Source organism: Zootermopsis nevadensis, unplaced genomic scaffold (assembly GCF_977971745.1).
Source record: "Zootermopsis nevadensis isolate Lab colony 2312 unplaced genomic scaffold, Znev_1.0 Znev_ptg000057l, whole genome shotgun sequence".
NCBI classification, from domain to species: Eukaryota; Metazoa; Arthropoda; class Insecta; order Blattodea; family Termopsidae; genus Zootermopsis; species Zootermopsis nevadensis.
Genome location: NW_028259188.1, coordinates 371,548 through 395,136, shown reverse-complemented (window position 1 = coordinate 395,136; position 23,589 = coordinate 371,548). Strand labels below are relative to the sequence as shown.

The following is a 23,589-nucleotide window of genomic DNA, read 5'->3' as shown; positions in this document are numbered from 1 at the left end:
TGGCGATCTGTAAAACTTATCTATGCCAGCGGTCATAGATTACGTCACGTTATCCACGTGCGTTTATAAACCGTGTGAAGGTATTATTAAAGTTGTAGTTTAGTTGGAAAGTTTTCTGTTAAATGGGGAGGACGAAGAAACGTATTGCATTTAACTGCTTACATAGTTAGTGGTATACAATGGAGCAAACAAAAGTGCTTTTTCATCCAGTAATAAGTTCCATCCAGAAGATAGCATTGTATGAAACGAAAGCCGTAAGTATTTTAAATTATTTCATTACTCCTGAATTCGCATTCATTTACGCGAAAATCCTTATTAAGATAATTAGTACTGACATTTTTTGCGTCTAAGATTTTTGAGTGAGGGTTTGAGGATAGTTGTCATTATAACCAGTTTAGTAATCTTATCAGAAGTTCTCCCTGAATGTTATTAACATTAGCACACCTTTCTTTTTGTATTACGTGGGTTACAGCGTTTATGTTGGGTCTTAATAACCTTGACAACATTTTTAATGTAGTCGCAGGTGTGACGTTTAGGTTAAGATTCTTCTGCCATGTTGTGGCATTGCCTTTACTTATGCTTGCTGGACCAAACTCGTCATTTCAGGTTTCCACGTATTCTAAAGATAGTTATTTTTACATTTATGCATTTTCCGTTGGAAGCATTGGAAATGTATGTATCACTTCATCACGTACATAATTTTAGTTGAAACTTTTATGCACTTGTAGGATGAATTATGGCAACATGAAATAGCAGTGTTGCATTGTTCAGAATTGTTTGGCATTGGGAGTTCAACCCTTAGGGTTGGGTCCTTTCTTAATGGGAAATTAGCTCTTTTACATACTGAGAATGCATCTATTTAGTGAATGAAGAAATGGGGAAATTCAACGGACAGCAAAAAAATATTTTACATTTAAAAGAGGATCATTAGAATAATGTCAGGCCTTAAAAGGAGAGACTCTTGTAGGGAATTATTTAAGAATTTTAATATTCTTCCAATACCCAGTGAATTCTTGCTCTCATTTGTAGTGGATAACATGGAAAAACTTCAAACAAATTCAGATATCCACAATATAACAAGATACAGATACAACCTTCATGTGCCAATATCTAACCTCAGTAAATATCAAACAGGAGTTTACTCTACTGGAATTAAATCATGATATAAAAATGTTTAAGCCAGCGTTAAAAGAGTATCTCCAATCTCACTCCTTCTACTCAGTAGAAGCATTTATAAATGCATGTAAGTAATAATGGTGATGGTTTCTCATCATAATTATTTTGCTGCAATACTTTAGTTCCAAAAACCTGTCAATAGCTGTTATAACTATGTATTTATGTTTGTACTAGAAACAAGTTTAATATTTGTGCTTTGACCTGTCCTTGGCTTAGGCCTATGAAGGATCTGTCGAATGCAAATAAATTCTATCCTATTCCACTATATACCATAATCAATTTGAAGAAGTCATTACATTTGGAATCTTTTACATTCTTGGGATTTCTTTGATGTGTGTAAAATATTCTATAAAATGTAAGATTTGAGGTTTTCACAGCGGTGAGTCTGAAGAGTTCTGTCTTCTGGGTTGTTGCGCTGTGTAGTCTGGTCGATGTTAACCAACTTTTCAGAGGTCATACTGCCTCCGTCATCAGAGTATGAAGATTTCTGTCTTCTGGGTTGTTGCGCTGTGTAGTCTGGTCGACGTTAACCAACTTTTCAGAGGTCATACTGCCTCCGTCATCAGAGTATGAAGATTTCTGTCTTCTGGGTTGTTGCGCTGTGTAGTCTGGTCGATGTTAACCAACTTTTCAGAGGTCATACTGCCTCCGTCATCAGAGTATGAAGATTTCTGTCTTCTGGGTTGTTGCGCTGTGTATTCAATAGAACTCTACTTTGAACGCAACAAAATTGCCAGTTTGTTAAGACTACTTGCACAGGGCCCGTTAATCAGACAAATGAGAGAGGCATTTGGCCTTTTTCATAGTTGTCAAACCAAGAACTGTATTGGTACGAAAGCGTCCTGACTGCCGTGCCTTTATATTTATGCCCACAGAGATTTTATCTAATCGGATCCAACAACACCCAAACAAGATTCCGAGTGCTTAAGATCGATCGAATGGAGCCGTATGAGTTGTCAGTCGTAGATGACAAAGTGGAATACACACAGGAAGAAATTCGAGATCTTGTCACCATGATTGATGTTGGCAATCGTACCCGTGCCGGCCAGCGATCTGGCAGTAGTGGGGTGGCGAGAGTGGTGTCTGCGTTTGGGATTGTTGGTGAGCATTTTAAATTACTTATCATTCTGTGCCAAATCACTGAAAATGGAACAGAGATTTGTGTACATCGAAAATAATATTTCTAGATAACAAAATATGACATAAGGATTTCCTTATCTTATAAAGAAATAAATTCTAAAGCAGCATCAAGAATAATAGCATTTACAAGTTGGAAATTCTGAGTACTAAGTCGGAATTAGTAGTCATAACCAGATAATATCTCGTAAAATATGGAGGACTTATTATCTGCGTGAACATCCGTTCCGGTCCGAATTCTGAGGCGCTATTTGAGGTATCATAACAATATAGTGTTTTCCAGGGTGGGGTTGGTCAGCCCCATGCCCAAGCCCCAACCCGGAGGACCAGACCTCTGTATTTTTGACCTCCAGAGACAGGGTGGCCCAGCTATATACCTCCAGGCGCTGGGTAGCTCAGGTACTTCGGGAGCATTTTAATAATTAATGAAGGGCGTTCCAAAGAAGGTTTTGAATGTGAATGTAAAAGTAAAACACTCGAGAGGTATTTCAAGCTCAAGATTGGAGCAACAAGTTAGGAAAAATGTCACATGCTGGAAGGAAGAAAGTGGGAGGAGATTTAGGAGGAGGATCTGCGATAAGACAAACGGGTGGAGAGGCTCTATTGTCAGATCACTAATTTAAAGTGGAATCATCATAGGAAGATGATTAAAACTTACATTAAATAAACTATAAATAGACAAATAGAAATTTGGAGAATCACCAATGAACTTGACGTGGGAGTGAATACTTTAATAATAGGTATTTTGTAGATTATTGACTAGGAGGCTTGATGTTGCTGGTCTTTTGTGTTGTGACACTGTGCATGTGTTACAGAAAAACATACTGCTAAGTGTCCACATGGCATCAAAAAGCCAGAGTAACATCAGCGTCTTCACCACTCTAGAAATCTCAAATCTGTCTCAAAGAAGACACATTTTGTTTGTGGAAGACCTAAGAATCAGTGGACGTTAATGACTTTATTATAAGAATTCCAAGAGAGAAACAATATCAAAACTTTGTATTATTATTAAGCTGTGTTTTTGCTTTGTTATTTATTTTATGAAACATAGTAAAAGTCTCCATTAACTTAATCTAGGCGGCAGTGTCCTTTAATGTGGGTTACGCAATGAATTTACAATTAGTTTAATTACAACCAAGTGGATTATAAATAGTACAGATATAGTGATGTGTTCATTCAGTGATTTGGCACATGATAACTCTTCATATACTAATTTCATTTTTGAGTTTTAACCCAAATGTCCATATGGTTGTAAAGATCGCTGTTCTGTGTAATTGCCTGTGGCCAGGATGACGTTTGAATTAAGAGCGTTCATTGCCAATTTATCAAATTCGTCATACTTACTGAGGAGAATTAATCATTTAATGGGACTCTCCAGATGGTGTATTGTGGCAAAAACTCTTACTGCGCAGGTTATTATTAAAAAAATGCAGATGAACTTCGGTACCCATATGCGATTTGACTGTGACGTCAGTGTTGATTGTTCTGAGACATCTCTCCCCAGGCTGTATAAATGCTAGGTTAATTGTATGTCATATATGTGACATGGCCGATCAATATTTGTCAGTCGTCGGTGTCTGCGCCTAATGCATATTACATTGTCTTTGTTTTCCGTCTCACTCAGGAGGTAAGAAAACTAATGGTGTTGGAGGAACAGTGGAAGATACAGCTTCTCAAAACAAGCCTCCTTTTTGGCATTCCATTTGGAAGCGCAACGCATTCCCCCGACTAGTGCCAGCATTTGGCTTGCTTGGTAAGATTTCTTATGAAACTTTTGACCTGCATCTTGTATTACAGCAGAGGCCATTTCATCGGTATCACTCAAGCTCGCTTTTGTGAAACTTGATAAATTATTTTAAAATATTGCAAATGGGTACTTGTGATTCATAAATTATCACTGTGTAAATTTTGCATTTGTCTTACAAAAGAATGAACACTTTCTCCAAGTTCAAGTTATTGGAAACCTTTTTAATTTTCTCTGAGGGTATATGAACTTTGTTTATCAGAGACGTTATTATCTTCTGCTAACGCTTTGTTTTGTGGTAAATTTTGTTCTTTATAGTGTAAGATTTTAGGTTTTCACATTGGTGAGTATGAAGATATCTGTCTTCTGGGTTGTTGCGCGGTGTACTCTGGTCGATGTTAACCAACGTTTCAGAGGTCATACTGCCTCCGTCATCAGGGCGATGAATATCGACCAGACTACACAGCGCAACAACCCAGAAGACAGAAATCTTCTTGTTCATTATTGCTGCCACTGTTCTTCTTAGCTAAAATATTTATAATAGCTCTGATCTTTGAGCGAACTGTCTGTTACATCATACATAATTATTATATTTCCATTACTAGCATGTGCGTAATGTGCTGAATATCTTAACATCGTTGGGGTCTGGACTGAATTTACTCAGTTCTGTCTAGAGCAGTGTTTCTCAACCTTTGGTATGCGTACCACTGGTGATACGCAAGCCAATGTTGAGTGGTACGTGAACTAAGTAAGAAAATCAAAAGATAATATTAATGTAAACAAGTTTTTCCAGAACACATTTGGTTAGCATGTTAACATGGAACACCATATACAGCTAGAGGACACTTCTATCCTCTCCTCAAAAACTGGCTACATGGATCGGTTAATCAGGGAAGCCATCGAGATCGAACTACATCCCGATAACTTTAACAGGGAAGATGGACTTCACCTGAGCCGGTCCTGGAAGCCTCTTATTCACACACTCTGAGGACTCCGAGAGCGAGCAAGAGTGCGCCGCCAGAATCAACCAGACCACTAACTCGGCCCTTTTCAGGGCCCTGATCCATACAACCAAACTCACCTTTCTCTCTCTACTTTCTCTCCCTCTCCCACTCCCGCCCACATGCTACCATTGGTCCACTCCCATGCCTGCTCCCATTGGCTCGGGGCAGGCTACACCTTTCACTTCCCAGCCTATAAACCCAGCACCTCACACCCTATTGGCATATTCATCGCCCTGATGACAGAGGCAGTATGACCTCTGAAACGTTGGTTAACATCGACCAGACTACACAGCGTAACAACCCAGAAGACGGAAATCTTCATACTCACCGCTGTGAGAACCTCAAGTCTTACATGTTAAATTAGAATTAGTGGTACGCCAGCGAAAAAGGTTGAGAACCCCTGGTCTAGAGTATTAGTGTATTATTGATAGAGGACACGTGTTTGAGTCACTGATATGTCAGTTGGAATCGACGTTTAAAGATTATAAAAAAATTACAATGTGCTCTGAACCTTAAGAACATCATTACGTACTTATCATGTGTGTTTTCAAGCAAATATGTAATCAACAGGGTTCGTGAAGTTCCTGGAGGGATATTATATAATCCTCGTAACAAAGAGACGGCGTGTGGCGTTCGTTGGGTATCACACCATCTACAAGATAGAAGACACCAGCATGATCTACATTCCAAATGACGGCATTCGCGTCAGCCACCCAGATGAACAGCGTTACGTCAAGATGTTCCAAAGTATCGATCTTTCGAGCAACTTCTACTTCAGGTACACTGTCAAGAAAACTTGCTTATTCATTATTTATCCAGGTAATGTTAAGGTAATGAAATCAAGGATGTGCTGTACATGTATCTCTGAATGGGAAGTAAAGAAATGCATGCAGAATTTTGTTGGGGAAACCTGTCAGCTGCTGCTTTGAAGATCAAGAAGGAGATGTGAGGATAGTGTTCAGATGGAAGCAATGGATCTGTTTTGTCAGGTTGGTATGTGAATCGATCTATTGAGCAGATCTGTATTAATGTTTTAGTTTCTGCTACCAGACTACAGAGTAATTCTGTAGCGTGAGGGTTCCCGTAGAGCAGTTGATCGGCAGTAAGTCGAGAACGCCTCACGTATATGGAACCCAATGTTGCGTCACCATGTTTACGAAAGCTCACTATTGGACCTTAAATGTAGTATGCGCACCTGGTAAACCAAAATAAACTTTGGTGGTTTTTTTCCCCATTTACAGTTACATTTCGTAAGTTTTCTTTTCATTTGGAATGTTCCAAATGAAATTTGTGTTCCTTCCATGTGAGTGCTACGTGTCCCACGAGCGAAGAACAGAAGTAGTGGAACGCATCGTCATAATTACCTTCATCCCGTTATTACTTTGTCTAAGGTGTTGGTACATGGTCTAAAATTCTTTATTCTTTACAAGTGGCGTAATCCGCCAATGAACTGGCGTCTCTTGTTCTCATACAGTTACAGCTACGATATCACGCACACACTGCAGAACAACATGTCCCTACCCCGCAACATTGTTCCAGCGCCCAGCGACGGAAACGGTGGGGGCGTTCCACAGTTCAAGACATCAGGTAATGAGGTGCATCATCCAGTGATGTTTACATTCGCCACTGCCTTCCTTGATTTGAATCCGTGTATGTGCTTTTCCTTCTTAAATCTGTGTATCTTCTCTCATTTGGTCTCTTCACCTCGTCCTTCATGTCCGTAGCACTTGCTCCATGTAACCGAGTCCTTCCTGAGAAGCCAACAGTTGCTCGCTCTCTCAAGAAGTTTCCAACGTTTTGTGGAACCCGAGGATTGATTATTGTCTTCACAAGAGTCCTCCTGTGGTCCCTATCCTGAGCCAGATGAATGCATACCGAGTAGTGTATTAGAATATAAAATAAGCCGACAAACAAACTATTAACACTATAATAAGACACTAGTGCCATACGCGTTTCAACCTTAAGAGGTCATCATCAGTGATTAAATGAATTAATTTCCCTGTTGCCACTGATGAAGACCTCTTGAGGTTGAAACGCGTATGGCACTAGTGTCTTTTTTTATAGTGTTAATAGTTTGTTTGTCGGCTTATTTTATATTTAGATGAATCCAGTTTATAACATCCCTTTCTCTTTCTTTAAGATTCACTTACATCTAGGTCTTCCTAGTGGACTCTTTCCTTCTGGTTTTCCCACCAGTGTTTCATCAAACGCGTCTTTTTTACGTTCTCAAATGAATGTCTTGTCACCCATACCGCTGTATACAAATTAATTATTTATTAAACATCCTATCATTTACGTCTGCTTTCTCAGTACTTGTAATAAAGTAAGAGTTGGTAAAGGGTTTTATGATCAATAATATCTGAACATATCTGACAGCGAAATTTAATTCTTTCATGGAAAATCTCTAGCCCACTGGCCATATTTTGCCGGAGTCCGATCTCGATATGAGCGGGCAGAAGGACGTTCATTGAATAGTTAATAACATGAAATTCTGCATGTTTCAGATGGAGGAGGAAGCAATCCAGTGCAGGAGGCAGATGATTTATTTACATTTTGGAAATTTTCATCGAAACAGCAGCAAGACGGGTGAGTGCGTGGTACCTCAGGGCGAACTCCGCCTTCACAAGGAGTGTGTTGTATATCCGGTGCATCTACACTGGGATGATGCCGCTACTGATGCGTAGATAAATGACAAGAAAGATATGTGAACCGCGTTCCTGTAACCAGCCAGTTTGCGTGTTTACAGGCTCCTGTTCGACCGTGAACCCACAATATTTATTTATTATTATTCGGTATATGTAGTTGCTGTATAAATTCTTTACCGAATGAGTGTGCAGATATTTGTATTAGATTTTTACTTCTCATTCGAGAATCTATCACAAGAAACGTGGTCAAGAATAGCGACAACCAAATCAAAAGTATTTAATACTAATTCTTACATTTATTGTTCAACCATCGCTGTCAGAAATTTTACATATTCGTGATTTCTTGGGTCAGGAATGGTTAAGATCCATTTTGATATTATACTCTTTTACTTCTATGGACTGAACGACTAGGGGTTTGATCGCCGTTGGGGCAGAGGATTTTTTCCTCTATCCTCCACGCCCAGACCGGCTCTGGGGCCCGCCCATCCTCCTGTCCAGTGGGTACTGGGGTCCTTTCTGGGGGGTAAAGCGCGGCCGGGGCGTGACGCTGACCACCCACTACCATATAGTGCGTAGGTTAAGAATGAGTAGGAGCTCTCCCCGCAAGTGCCTACACGGTGTATAATGGGACATGTATATTAATATTGATTTAAAGTATTTGCGTGTGTAATTCACGTAGCCTTGGGACTTAAGAAATAATACTGTTGCAGCCTGCGTTGTCACCCGAATTAACTGAAGTTGTGATTCATTTCCAGGCCTGATGTTAAGGACAGCAAGATGAAAACAGTAGACTATGGCGTTTGCAATAAGCCCAACAGAAGATTTGTGTGGAATTTGCATCTTTTGCGGAAAGTAGAAGGAGATCTCCATCCTGATTGGATTCTCTACATCATGCATGGTTTCGTTGGCCAGTCTAACATGTCTATATATGGCCGCTCAGTTTATGTGACCATAATAGCTCGCCGTTCGAGCAAATATGCCGGCACGAGATTTCTCAAAAGAGGAGCTAACTTTGAGGTAAGTAATGATTGTAATTGAATGTGCCAGATATGAAAATTGGTTATATTTGTGTATTTAAGATAAATTAATAAATTAATTTGATTTAATAAAGCTGTTATTTGGTTGGTTCCTGGGGTATGAATTTTGGTAGATCAAAAATGAAGGGCGTGAAAGTTGTGCTTGTAGTTTCAGCGAACCTGAAGTATGTAATTAAACAGTTGACTTGCAAACTCGGTGATGTTTAAACCAAAGAATAATGTTAAAATTATGCTGATGTTGCAGAACTTCAGAGTCATGATTGAGTCCATTTCATCCTCATTAAAAGAGCGACCATTTAATATAAAGGAGGTGACGTTATTTTATATTTCCACGAACTGAGAACATCAAATTTAAATTTGAATCCCTGTTTTTGAACAAGGTTGCATCACCATTTCTTGACATAAATTACTTGTAAGTCTTCATGTAATATTTTTTGGCCCCTGTATGGAGAGATATGTTCCCACAAGAGTTTTATCATTGTGCTAAGATATTTTTAGACTTAAAAGTTTTTAAGATTTATTATTCAGTAAAACTGACTCCGTGATGCTGTTCTATTGGAAGCTGAAGGTTCTGTATGCACAGAAAGGCCTACGATTGAACCCTGTCTGAAGCCAGTTGAGTCCCCGCCTTCTTTATCTTTTGATCCATTTTTATATTATCATCTCACGTGTTCATAAATTTGTCACATGGCTTCTTTGTTCAAAATTTTCATGCTCATAGCCTCGTATTTTTTATTCCTTTGTGCGCATGACTACGTTTCCCACTGACTTTGATGAACCCCCTTGATTTAATTACAGGTAGGCCCCGCTTTATGACGCTTCATTTTACACTCTTTCACATTAACACCCTTGTAAAATATTATTATTATTAAGTGTTCTGTCTTACGACAGGTCCATTGCTCTGCCCAAAAAGAGCTCTCCAGTTGTCCCTATTCTCAGCTTCTCGCTTTAATTCCTGGAACGTCATCTTCTTTCCTTGTTTCAGATCGTTGGTTAGCTGTATCAATCTTCTTCCTAGTCCTCTCTTTCCTTCAACCTGGCCTTCGGTGATATCACTCAGTAATCCATTCCTTCTCATAATATGTCCCAGCCAGTTAGCTTTCCTTCGTGTAATCGCCTGCAGAATGCTTCTTTGCTCGTTGACTCTCCTCAATACTTCTTCGTTGGTCACTCGATCCGTCCACCTGATCTTCTCCATTCTTCTCCAACACCACATTTCAAAACTCTCCAGGTATTTCTGTTCCTTCTTCGTGAGTGTCCAAGTCTCTGCTCCATACGTAACACTTCACTAGTTTCTTCTTCATCTCCAAGCCCAACTTGCTAGTGAGAAGTATCCTCTTCTTGACGAAAGCTGCCTTGGCCATGGCTATCCTTGCTTTTACTTCCTTGGTGCACAGAGCATCCATCGTGACTATGCTTCCCAAGTACTTGAAATGCTCTACATTCTCCATCTGTTGGTTTCCAATTACAACGTTCAATGGTTCTGCTCTCGGTGCTATCCTCATTACCTTTGATTTTTCAATGTTGATTTCCATTTGTAAAATAATGGTGAAAAAAAAATATAAGAAGAAAATTTAGAAACGCAAGCATAAACGCAGCACAGGAAGTGGATACCTAGGCAGCGCTAGTTGATTTATCCTCGTCCGCCAGTACAATACATTATAATTCATGTTTTATTTTATCCGCTTCAGCTGACGACCCTGAGGAAGTGGAACGTCACCCCGGCATAAATCGGGGCCTACCTGTGCATTGAAATTATAATTTTCTATACACTCTTGTTGCATCTTCTATCTTACATCCAAATGTTATCCTCATTTCTTCCTTCTCAAACTCCATTTCATGAAGTGTAAACCTCCAGATATGCCCATTCTTGTTTGCTAGTTCAGTATGCAGTTGTGATGTCGCTGATCGGTCTGGTATTGTTGCAGGGAGATGTCGCCAATGAGGTCGAAACTGAGCAGATGGTTCACGACTCAGCTGTCTCGTCGTTCTATTCCGGCCACTTCAGTTCTTTCGTTCAGTTGCGAGGCTCAGTTCCTTCACAGTGGAGCCAAGACATAAGCAAGATGGTGCCGAAGCCTGCGATAAGTTTCGATCTGAGCGATCCTTTCTGTGAGACCGCTGGTAAGGTAACCGCAGTGAAATTACCGATCACATGAACATTATATGTCACTAAAGATCAGGTTTTCAAGTTTAGTTTCATATGGGGAAGTTCTCCTGTGTTAATATAATTTTACCTCATCATATTTATTTGTTTGGTTTTGTTTTGATGCCACTGTGGCACTGTGAATGCATTGCAGTTGGAAGGTTAGCATGACTGTTTTGCATCCAGTTCTCGTACTTGATATTGGTACCTTAAAATCGGCCATGTCCACTTCCACATCCTTTTCAAATCATCATCCATGATCATCCTCCTGTCTGAAAGTATACGAGGTGCGATCGGAAAGTTTCAAGACTGCGCCTATAAAAACCCGTACACTTATCTCAGGTATTAAATTCATCCATCACCCTCGAAGTAGTTCCCCTGGGAGTGAACACAACGATCCCAGCGCCGCTGCCAAGCCTGGAAGCATCCCTGGAAATCTTTCTTTGTCAGCCTGTCAAGCACCATCTGCGATTCTGCCTGAATCTCTTCTATCGTCTCAAATCTCCTTCCCTTTAGCTGAATTTTCATCTTTGGGAAGAGGAAGAAGTCACACGGAGCTTAGAAAGGAAGTTGGGGTCGGTTCTTGCAAGATCTTTGAGCTCCTGACAAACGAGAAGTCGATTCTGCTTCTGGTCCTCAGACAGGAGCCTTGGCGTCGCATGTGGAGTTCTTCCTTTAGAATAAATCAGCTGACAGGTCCCATAGCCTATCCCAACAATGTCGCACAAGTCGTTGATGGTACGACGTCGATCTTCGTAACATTTTCGGGCGTTGTGCTCGAAGATGGTCGTCCAGAACGCTCGTCATCATCGACAGAGGTTCGGCCATTTTTAAAACGTGAATGCCACACAAAAGTTTGCGGACTCCCCAAATGCTTGCTTTAGCATTTCATAGGTTTCCGTAGCCGTTTTGGCGAGTCTTTGGCAAAATTTGATGCACACGCCATTCCGAAATCGCAGGAGGGTCGGTGTAATGCACTACCAAAACGCCCGTAACTAAGAAACAAATGCTAATTCGATGATGCCGGCTGGCACACTGATTCACTATGAATGTAGGCCGCACCCCCTAGCGGCAGAAGCTCGTACTACATCCGGTTCGCCCGCTATTGACACAGTCTGGAAACTTTCAGATCGCACCTCGTATAACATATGCAGCTGAGAAAATGTTGAATAGGATAAGAATAAGAAATTGTGTGAGTAATACGATTACTTGCATGTTATGTTATTTAAACATATGGGGTTTGAGGAAATTTGGATTTTAGTTTTCTGAGTTGTGATATCATGTAATTTTGAACGTCATTACCAGTGTTATCAAGGAATCTGTTGCATCCATCCTTAGGGAAATTTTCTTCTTCCTGTGGCGCAGCAGCCCGAAGTTGAGCCTTGGCCTCCTCCCGTGAGGGAGGTTCTTTATCTTTGAAGTGTACATTTGTGAGTGACCATCTCACTGCCTCTGCACAATTTCTACTCAATCCTGATTTGTCTGCTAGAGCCATCTAGCAGTGAATCAGGTGAGACTCGGGTGAGAAATGGCCGCTGAATTTTGCTTACGAATCATCTTGTATCATGCTCGTGAGGTTCTTTTACGTGCCGTAATTCTGCAACGGACCGCGGGCTTTACTTCCATTCTGAAGGAAGTTGTGCTACGAATTTTTATCACCCCTAAAAATCCATCGACCACTGCCAGGTTTGAACCCATGAACCTTGGGGTCCATTGGCGAACACGCTAACCACTAGTTCACCAAGGGCGACATCCTTAGAGCAATAGTCCTCATATTTCGTTATTTTATAAAATTGAATTCAGGCATTAAAATTGCTTTTTCGTTTTGTGTGTGCAGGTGAGCATATCAACCAGCTTTTAAGTCGCTATGGCTCACCGATTATCATTCTGAATCTGGTAAAGAAACGCGAGAAGAAGAAACATGAGAGCATGCTGAGTGAGGAGTTCAGCTCTGCAGTCAAGTACCTGAACCAGTTCCTGCCACCTGAACATCATATACAGTATATAAGCTTCGACATGGCTCGGATGAACAAGGGGTCAGTATGACCACTCTCCGCCTCAGTCACCCCATATAAGAAACCAAGATAAAGCATATAGAATTTTTTATTGAAGCATTAATTGTGAGACGGGTATCTCAGTTGATACAGTGACTGACTAGGGGCTGGACGATCGGGGTCTGATGTTCGACAGGGGCAGAGGATTTTCTTCTAAACTATGTGTCCAGACTGGCCCCCCTGGGGCCCACCCAGCGTCCCATTCAGTGAGTACCTGGGATCCTTTTCCCAGGGATAAAGTGCAGCCGGGATACGACGCTGACCGCTCGCCCCCTCATCTAGTGCCGAGATTGAGAATGAATAGTAGCTGTACCTCCTCTCCGCTGTGTACCTGCACGGTGTGTAATGGGGTAGCTCTTTTATCAATCATTAATACATCAGCACTGTATCTCCATGCAGTCAGTGGGTTTTGGTTGCTCGATTGTTTTGTTTTGTGGCACTTCGAAGAGTTGAGCGAAAGAAACCAAGTACAAATTATCAGTATTGACACCATCAGTTGCTCGTATGAGAGCTCAACACGTTACGCAACAAAAGAGGAACGTAGTATCCTCGTGTAAATGTCAGGCAAACGGCAATGGAATGTTTCATTTCTGAGCATTCAAACGGATGGGCAAAACTTACTCCAGAGCTGGTCTTTGATTTTGGTCGTATTTTTAATATTATCAAAACAATTGATTATATTTTTGTAAGAAACGATATCTGCCGTTCAGATGTCTGTCTGTACGTAATCACTAAAAGTTAAGTTATAAGACACTTTTTACTTGTGATATGTTTGGGCTAAATTGTGATAAAGATTACAGCAGTCAAAGTGATTTCATTATTAAGAACCGTGTATTATAAAGGAGAGGATAATTCAATTCTCATTTTCTGTTCACAAATTGAAGGTTGGTGTCCTTGAATTTATCAGTATCATGAAAGGAATTTATGTTACGCACTGTTGTAGAAGATTGCGGTATTTTATTATGGTTATTATTGCCGCATTTTGAGATTGTGAGTATTGCAAGAAAATCTGACATGCAGGTCCTGTTAAGAACAGGGATTAGTCAGTCAGGACCTCTGTTTCTTGTTTAATTTGAGCTTTTATTTTTTTCAGAAAAGAAGCAAATGTAATGGGGCGTCTCGCTCAGATAGCTTACAATGCTGTGTGTAAGACAGGAATATTTCAGAACCAGAAGCCTTACCACTCGCAGAACCCACGGTACGTTTTGGGGAAACCTTTCATTGGACTGCATGGCGTGCAGTGCCGTCTCCAGACCGGAGTCATCCGCGTGAATTGTGTGGACTGTCTCGACAGAACCAACACTGCTCAGTTTGCGATTGGAAAATGTACGCTGGGTTTCCAGGTGAGTAGCTCATTCGCGTTAGCGCACGTCTCTCATTTTGGAAGGCTGGTGGTTATGATATCGCGTGAACACATTCAGACATAACTTGGAAATGCACTAGTTGTGCACGTATCCTCACAGGTTTTTCCCGGAAGATAAGTTTCTGAACGCTTGTGTATGAGAAATGGTTGTGAGGAGAGATGAAGTTGCAGAGTGAGAAATTTCATAATTTTGTATTCTTCACCAAACATTATGACAAAAAATGGAGAGGATGAGAGAATGGGTCTAGTTCCATGGATGAGAAGATAAAAATATGCATACAGAATTTTCTTCAGGAAATCTGAATGGAAGAGACTGTTTGGGGATCTTCTTACACTTGCGGATCAGATGTAATAATTTGTTCCTGATCACTAGTGCAGAGTTTCCTTTTGGCTTCTATTCTCTCTGTATTAATGCACATATGGTTGTGGCAAAGCAGTTCCCTGCTCTCCTACCCAGCAGGAGAGAAGAAAAGTGACTTTTGTCCTGCATCAGATTTGAAAGCTAAAAGTTAATATATTTCTTGATAATTGCTAGTTGCTGATAGCCGTATAGAAATATGACATGTTAGGCGATATGACAAACAAGACGCTGTCTTGAGGAGGAACAAAAGGAAGGAAAGAGTTTTGGTTTTCGCGGCTACGACTGTGAGGATGGCTCTCTTCTGGGATATTGCGCTGCTTAGTCTGGTAGAAGTTTACCAATATTTCAGATGTTCTTACTGCCTCCAACATCAGACCACCCTGATAATGGAGACATTAAGCTCTTCTGAACTGTCAGTCCGTTGAAATGGTAGTTTGAAAGACATATGTTATTTAACCGTCTGTAGCAGTATGGCAGTTTCTGCGCAGAAAACAGACGTGCATGAAAATTATTTCTCTGTGACGGCTCCGAGGTATGTTGTAAGGTGGGTGCTGACAATTCAGACAAAATCCGCAGCTGTATCACATTCCGTGTTCCTTTAAAGCGTAAGTGGTGCAGCGTGACTTGGTGTGTGTTACAGTTATGTGCCCTGGGAGTGCTGGATGCACCTACGTTGGAGTTTGATTCTGACTGTGTCCGCATGCTGGAGGAGCTATACGAGGATCATGGAGACACGTTAGCCCTGCAGTATGGGGGCTCCCAGTTGGTCCACCGCATCAAGACTTACAGGAAGACAGCTCCTTGGACTTCCCAGGGCAATGACATAATGCAGACACTCAGTCGATACTACAGCAACACGTTCTCAGGTTGAGTCAGTGATACAACATTTATTCACACACACTGTGGTGCAGGAAATTCTGTGAAAAGTCGATTGTACACTCGATTTGTCTAAGGAAAGCCCACTTTCTTTCTGGAACCCGAAGGTTCATCACCGAGTTTACAAAGGCCCATCATCAGACTCTATCCTGAGCTAGCTGCATCCAGTTCACCCCATTGATTCCAATCTCCCTCTGGTCCATCTTAACGTTATCCTCCCACCTTCACAGCGGTCTCCTCCCTTCAGGCCTCCGAAAAAATACCACATAAACACCCCTCCCCTCCCCTCCCCCATGCGTGCTGCGTGTTCCACCCACCTCATCCTCCATGATTTAATCACCTGAACGTCAGGTGAGGAGTACAGGCCGTGATGCCCATCATCATGCAATTTTCTCCATGATCCATCTTCCTCCCTCACAGGTTCAAGTATCCTCCTCAACACTCTGTTCTCAGAGACCCTCAATCTATGATCCTCCCTGAAAGTGAGAGACCAAGTTTCACACCCATACAGCACAACAGGCAAAATTACACTTTTGTGTATTTTAACCTTTAGTTTTTTTTTTAATAGGATACGGGAGGACAAAAGATTTTGGACCGAATGAGAGCAAGCATTCCCTCAATTTAATCTGCTCTTGGTTTTGTCATAAATGTCATTCTGACTTGTGACTGTCGATCCCAAGTATTTGAATTTTGTCATATTTTTTAATGGTTCATTAGTTATCCTCATATTTTGGTTATGTCCTGAATTCTTATGCCGAGACATCATTATGTACTTTATTTTTTCTGTATTTATTTCTGGACCAGAGTCCCTAATAGCCCTCAAGAGTATTCCTGCGTTCGCTCGTATTGTATTTACCGTCGCCCGACAAATTAGTATCATCAGCATAGACGAAAAGCTGATGTGTGCCACTCGGTTCCAAACTGCCCTGATTTTCTTGGACTTTCCCGATGTTATATTCTAAGGCAAAATTTGAACACAGCGACAATAGAGCATCTCCCTGTTTCGGGCCATTCTGAATAGGAAACGTATGAGACAAATGCGTACCTACACGAATTTTGCTAGAAGTTTCACTTTAACACTTTAATTAGCCTGACTAGTTTCTTAGGTACACCACATTCAAGCGAAACATTGTAAAGAGCTTCTCTTTCAGGTGCGTCATAGGCTTTCTTAAAGTCTGTAAATAGTTGATGGATTGTCCCATTGTGTTCCCACATTTATAACTTGTGTTGGGCAAGGCCGTGGTCTAGGCAACACGGATTTTTCCTCCGGGGGCTTCCCCGGTTTCTCCGTGGCATCCCAACAATTACTCCATTCACACACAGAAGAAGGCAATGGCAAACCACTTCTGGATCATCTGCCAAGAACGTATATGAACAGGTCCCAGTCCGAGAAAAGGATGGAAGGATCCTGTTCATATGGACCTGTCGTCAGACAGAACACTAAATAAAATAAAAAATAATCTTAGCGAATGTAGAAACTTTTATCGGTTGTAGATCTGTTACGACTGAACCCATTTCATTAGCATATGGAGCCAGCCTTGTCATAAGAATGTTGGATAAAATTTTGTATGCATATGATAAGGAAATTCCTCTATAATTGTTACAATGTCTTATCACCTTCTCATGAATCGGTACAAAAAATATGAGATTCCTTCCACCGCTGTGGCAACTCCTCCCTACTCCATATGGAGCAAATTAGTCTGTGTATCTCGGAACGCAACGTTTCACCTCGTGCTTTGACGAGTTTGGCCAGAATCTGATGCGTGCCTTTTTCAGCTTCTCAATAAGGCTAAGTTCCAGGATTAATGCCTCGGCTGTAAGTAAGACTTTTCATTAAAAGGAGGAATATATTTTACTACAGTGTATATTTAACAAAGTATGTCCGTGGGGCGTTTGCACCCTTGCAACAACAGATTTGTTTCTGCAGTAAATAAGTATCAAGTGAAATTAGAAATGCAGAACTGTGGGAAATATTTGTTTTTCTACTCTTGTGTATTTTCATTTTAAAATGTTTTACGTCGTCAGTCAATATAATATGACGCTGGTCGCAATGATGCCGCAGATGCCGAGAAGCAGCACACCATGAACCTGTTCCTGGGATTGTTTGTTCCTGATGAGAGCAAGCCTCCCATTTGGGAGCTGATGACGGACTACTATCTCCATCATCCACAAGCACTTGGACAGAAGAAAGTGAAAAGGTATTTTATTCATTCTGTAATGTGATGCAGCTACAAAACCAGCTTTACTAGTCTCAAACACTGAGTTTTCATTGCCGTTACACATTGTCCTGAGCCAGTTCACAACTCTTTTGTCTAACGTACCTCTGAAAGTTTCCCTCAGTGGACTAGTGGTTAGCGTGCTCGCCGCTGGACCCAAGGTTCAATCCCGGCCGAGGTCGATGGATTTTTAAGGGTGATAAAAATCCGTAGCACAACTTCCTTCGGAGAGGAAGTAAAGCTGGCGGTCCCATGTCGTAGATTTACGAACATTACGAGCATGATACGAGATGTTTCGTAAGCAAAATTCAGCAGCCATTTCTCACCCAAGTTTCTCCTGATTCACTGCTAGATGGCTCTAGCAGACAAATCAGGAGTGATTAGAAATTGTGCAGAGGCAGTGGGCTGATCACTCACTACTCACAAATGCACGCTTCAAAAAGATGAAGAATCCTCCTAAGTGGGGAGGTCGTGGCCCGAAAACTGGCCGAAGCACCGTAGATGATGGTGATGACATCTTAATGTTATCCCACCATCTACATCTAGATTTCTGAAGTGGTCTCCTTCCTTCAGGTTCACAACTAATCACTTATACTTGAGGTTGTGACCAAATTAGCATTCTGGGAGTTGTCAGTGAGTTTTTGATTAGTAACCAGAAATATTTCTTTCTTTTTATGCTAAAAATTGGCAAAAATTTAAACCTGAGGCTGAGGAATTCCAGTAACCAATTTTTTTTTTCAAAATAAGTTGAGAACCAGACAGCAGAAAGGTTAGGTCATTTTGCTGTGGTCCCTGGAGATTCTTTCTGTTGTGGCAGAGTCCCCCGAAGTCAGTGGTGGAATGCTGAGGTGCTGCGGTACCTGCCTCGGGCGTACGACGACGTTTTCAAGAGCTGCAGTGACGTCATGCAGGTGGGCAGAGATGAGGAAATGGCGGATGGTTACGTGGACTACCACCGCCCGTACGAGTTCAGTGTGCTGAGCGAGATGTTTGCGTACAAGATCAGCCACTCTGTCAGGTACATAGTGTTTAGATCAGTATCAGAAGTCTGTGTGCGTGTGTCAGTTTCTGTCAGTGTGACTAGTTTGTTCAGTCTGTTAGATTTTAAAGCACAAATGCTTATATAGTTCTCGTGAAGTTTAATACAAGATTGAAATGCAGTTTATGCATCTATAATGTCATTCACGTTTCAGTGACTATACAGTGAAACCTCGATGCATCGTTTTTGGAGGGGGTTGGAAATAAAAACGACGATAGTTACGGGAAAGCATTAAAAATGGGAAAAAAGTGAATTTTTCTCTTTGGCATACACTCAAATCTGTTTCTAAGTTACTTCTTTTTACCAGAAAAAGTCTTTAATGGACAACTGGTTTGTCAAAACTTTACGTTTTAGGCCAAACAGAGCCCTTTCCTTGTTCAAAATGTTTTCCTCGTCACGTTCACTAATATTATTTGCATAAAAGAAGGACTTCACTTTCGCCAATGCAGCGTGTGCTTCGGCAAAAACTCTGGCACAGCTTCGGGCTCGCTTTCGTGGTCTTCCTCGTCCTCAGCGCTCCCAACCCATTCGCGATCATCACACATATCATCAATGGTGTTGACTCCGCATGTGGCAAGCTCGCTGTGTATACTGCCACGTAATCACCAAATTTAATCACGTCTTTCACGGCGCCAAATCGATTCCAGTCTTCGTGAAAGCCATCATGCCCATCCTCTTCATCCACACTGACCTTAGAGTCTGCTTCTGCGCGAAGTTCACACCCGTAGCCACCTTTGCGAAAACAACTCACAACAGTTGGTTGGGAGACTTGCTTGTAGCACGTCAGTTTTCATGTCGACATCCTTCCCAGCATCCATTACACAGACAGCTGTTTGCACAAGGCGCTTTCTATACAACTGCTTGAATGACTTGATGCCCAAATCAAGCGGTTGGAAGACGCTCGTGAAATTTGCTGGATATTGCATGACTTTCACATTTCGTAGAAATGTCGTGTCCTTCTGATGAGCGGCACAATTATCTACAAACAGCAAAATCTTTCTGCCTTGTGCGCTCATGGAGGCATCCAGAGAACTTAAGAACGCCGTAAAGATGTCTGTGGTCATCCATGCCTTTATGTTGGCGCGATATTTAATCAGAAGTTGTTTATGTTTTTGAAACAACGCGGTTTTAGTGATTTTCCAACTACAATCGGAACGCGTTTGTCACTACCGTCACTGTTAACACACAGAAGAACTGTAATCCGGTTTTTTTTTTGAATTTATTCCCCTGTGGCTAGATTCACCTTTCAATGCCAGCGTCCTATCCGGGAGGGCGTTGTAGAAAATTCCGGTCTCATCCGCATTATAAATGTCCCGCGGCTCATATCCCTCCAGCAGTCTCTCGAGCCACAGCTCCGTTCTTTCCATATCCACAGCAGCACTTTCGCCGGCTAACTTCTTGTAAACCATACCATGTTGTTCTTTAAATCTAGTAATCCATCCATTCGACGCTGTAAAATTTTCAATATTCAGTCTTGCGGCTATCGTCTTGGCTTTTTCCCGCAAGAAGTTGCCATCAACAGGAATTCCTGATGCCCGCGCTTGCCGGTACCAAGTGAAGAGGACACTTTCTTGCTCACTGAAAGTTGATTTTCTTCCGGTTTTCCTTTTTTTTTGCATGAATTACCACACTTGTGAGTTTGTTTTCGGATTTCTTTCTTCTTTGAAACTATTGAATTTAAAGTAGATGGCGCTAATCAAAGGCGTTTAGCAAAGTCGATTCTTTTTTCAAATGGATTCTTCTCCACTTCTTCTATGAGTCTCTATGAAGTTCTGACTTGCTTTACTGGGCGAGACATGGTACAGGAATAATAACAAAATAATTAACAGGAGTAACAAAATATTTACGGGAACAACAACAAAAATATAGACAGGAAGAATCGAAGTACTATTACTGCCGAACTCGACGAAACGTAGCCGTAGAAGACACTGAACCACTGGAAACCAGAAGAATGAAAAGTGTCACCGGCCTTTCCTTTGTACTTATAATAAAAGCATTCTAAGAACATCGGGTAAATTTCGTTATAATTTCTCAGAAACGATCATTGCGGGAAAATTGTGGGCCGGGACTAAGATTTTTGAACGATCGATGCGATAAAACGATAGTTCGAGGAACGATAGAAGCGGGAAAATGTAACATTATTTTATATGGGACATATCAGGGACAGAACAAAACGGACGATGCATCCGGGAAAACGATAGTTCGGGGAACGGTGGATAGAGGTCTCACTGTATTAGCGTTTGTCTCGTTTTTCTTTCATTCTGTATTCTTTCCTGTCTTTGGTCTTTATTCCTTCTATATTACTATTAATCCTTGTTAACATCTTCATTTCTTGCCTAGACCTGGTATAAGTTAATAAAATTTACTGCTGGACGCTTTTGCATTCTTCTCTCGTTTCTGTTCGTAACCTGTGTTTTGAGTCAAGTCTTCAAGCATCGATGCATTCTGGGAATATTACGTCTTTATTGCGTGCATAACTGATTCACGGCATTCTATTATGTGCAGGGACTTCATGCCTCACTTCACAACAAACTTCAGTCCGTTCACGGTGCGTATTCGTCCAGGTCGGAGGAGAGAAGACTCGTCCTCGAAAGGTGGTACTATGAAGAACCCGTCCCTTACGGGGCAGAGCTCCACAGGTTCAACCGCTTCCAGTGCCAGGTTTGTGTTGGCTCTCAGGTCGAACACGGTCTTGTGTGGTGCCACGCGTTGTATTTCGACTTTGTGTCTCTTTATGAGAAAGCAAGATGGCCTTAAGGCAAGAATCTTGTCTCTTATTCTTTGAGTCCTAAGGTCAACTTGTGAGTTGGGCTGGTACAGCAGTAATTTGTCTGACTGTCATTGGGAAGTTCCTAGTTCAAGTACTTCTTGGAGACATTGTAAACATACAGATTTCTAATTATCTTCCTTGATTTCTCAGGCAATGGCAGAATAGTATCTTGAAATAGGCCACAACTACTTCCTTCTAAATTTTTGCCCACTCATTATTCACAGTTACCTTTGCATCTTGTTTGACAATATCTAACTTCTGCAGTTGAAACGTACTTAAAATTATTTGTTATCAGGACTTTTTCATCATCTGTTTTTTAAAATTCAAGACGTTTCGGAGGCTGGTTCTGTCTCCTTCTTCAGGTGAGAGGTACATCCGCTGTTGGGTCCCTTAGAATTAGCTAGTCTCTGTCACTGGACTAGCTCTTTCTAAGGGACCCAACAGCGGATGTACCTCTCACCTGAAGAAGGAGACAGAACCAGCCTCCGAAACGTCGTGAATTTTAAAAAACAGACAATGGAAAAGTCCTGACAACAAATAATTTTAAATGTAAACTACCGTCGTCAAAACCCTTTAGAATTGAATGAAACATACTTGTTAACTAACTTAAAAATGTATATTTACCTGGTGTGGAGGATCTGTGTTTCAAATCACTGTCAGATAGCCATGAAGTATGTTCATAATGAATTCTTCTCGGGCTACAAGCAGTGCAGGGCGGCTAATAAAGGTAAGACCCAGGGGATGAGGACGAAGATGGTTCTTGAAACGTCGGTGTTTTATTCATTAAGCCGCCTTACACGGCTGGTAGAACGAGAAGAACTCATTATACTTACTCGCCGTGAAAGCTTCAGATTATACAAGTCTGTTCACATTTGCGGATGTTGTCGTAGTTGGTTTGGATGATACTTAAATCAGCGCCTGGACTTCTGTTTGCTTTGTCACATGTTTTGGGTTTTTGTTGTTAAACGGTGGTGAAATGGTGTTCTCTGATTTGAAATACATTTTCCAAGTGAATTAAAGTTCAGTTTTAGCTTAAGTAATTGAAGCAATGGTTATGCTGAACTGATACGAGACAAAATTTAAATTCTCCCTATAATGTTCACGTAAACGTGTTCGGTAGTTTCAGAATGCGGGTCGACATGTCCACTCTGTAATGGCCCAATTCCAGTCACATGCGCTGTGACCGACCTTATCTGTCGATTGATCGTTCCAGTTCTAGCTCGGAGAGTGAGGACACGGACGAAGATGACGACAGTCACAATACTGATTCTCAGCTCACGCCCTCTAGAGACAGCTGCTCCAGAAACATCACATTTGAGTCTTTGTTCCCTTCCATGAAGCAGGTTTATGGCACGGAGATACAGCATCCAAAGAAGTCGGATGTACTAATGTACAAAAGGTATGGCATGTTATTGAAAGGTTAATGTTTTCCACCATACCTGTACTTACTCTGCCACTCACATTGGAGGCCCCCCAACTGACCTTCCTTCTCTTATGCCAGCCAAGGCCCATCTTAAAGTAACAGATCTGAGTATGGATATTTTAATTTTGTGTGACAGCTAAGATTACTGTAGCGTTGGACACGTACCATGTCAATATGTACAAATCGGCGACATGGTTAACGTCATTTGTATTCTTTGGTTTCAGGTATGTTCTGATCGGCCGTTCAGCGGTTAAAACAGATACAGAAACGAGAATTTCTAAGACGGTGAAGTTGGTCCAACAGAGTGCGTTCTCACTGGACACTACGTTTGAAGTGATGCCGCCCAAAGTGAGCAGGGCATCGCAGGAAATTTATCGTCAGTATGCGGAGAGGGGCAGATCAGGAGCCTCTGAACCGAGCCTGACGGACTTGATGAAATATCAGAAGTATGTCAGCAACGGTACCTTGCAGCGAGATGACTGGGACGATTCTGTTTGAATCGTCTGGCGAAAGGGGCCTTGTATGGAGATACAGAGCATAATTTATTACCTTATGTAAAATATGTATATAATAAATTTATTTGCATTTCACCACAGTA

The 23,589-nt window shown here is 41.4% G+C and overlaps 1 protein-coding gene across 2 annotated transcripts; it reads left to right on the top strand.

Annotated features, from left to right (window-relative positions):
• Positions 1-12: 12 nt before the first annotated feature.
• On the top strand, positions 13-23,581 carry FIG4 (polyphosphoinositide phosphatase FIG4). Of its 2 annotated transcripts, XM_022074531.2 has the most exons (16): positions 13-254; positions 2,052-2,277; positions 3,938-4,066; positions 5,632-5,839; positions 6,536-6,648; positions 7,566-7,647; positions 8,462-8,723; positions 10,672-10,867; positions 12,727-12,925; positions 14,037-14,286; positions 15,308-15,533; positions 17,606-17,741; positions 18,577-18,777; positions 21,304-21,459; positions 22,782-22,967; positions 23,216-23,581. In XM_022074531.2, exons 1-16 carry the CDS (start codon positions 180-182, stop codon positions 23,487-23,489), a joined length of 2,919 nt encoding a protein of 972 aa, XP_021930223.2. In that variant the 5' UTR covers positions 13-179; the 3' UTR covers positions 23,490-23,581. The 2 variants fall into 2 exon arrangements, with proteins under 2 accessions (XP_021930223.2, XP_021930224.2); XM_022074532.2 differs by lacking the exon at positions 3,938-4,066.
• The last annotated feature ends 8 nt before the right edge of the window (positions 23,582-23,589 follow it).

Bases quoted from the DNA above. Each gene is read 5' to 3' on its own strand.
- FIG4 (XM_022074531.2), top strand. From the start codon at position 180: ATGGAGCAAACAAAAGTGCTTTTTCATCCAGTAATAAGTTCCATCCAG. The intron at 4,067-5,631 runs GTAAGATTTCTT...TGTAATCAACAG, and splicing joins GCCAGCATTTGGCTTGCTTG to GGTTCGTGAAGTTCCTGGAG. The intron at 5,840-6,535 runs GTACACTGTCAA...GTTCTCATACAG, and splicing joins TCGAGCAACTTCTACTTCAG to TTACAGCTACGATATCACGC.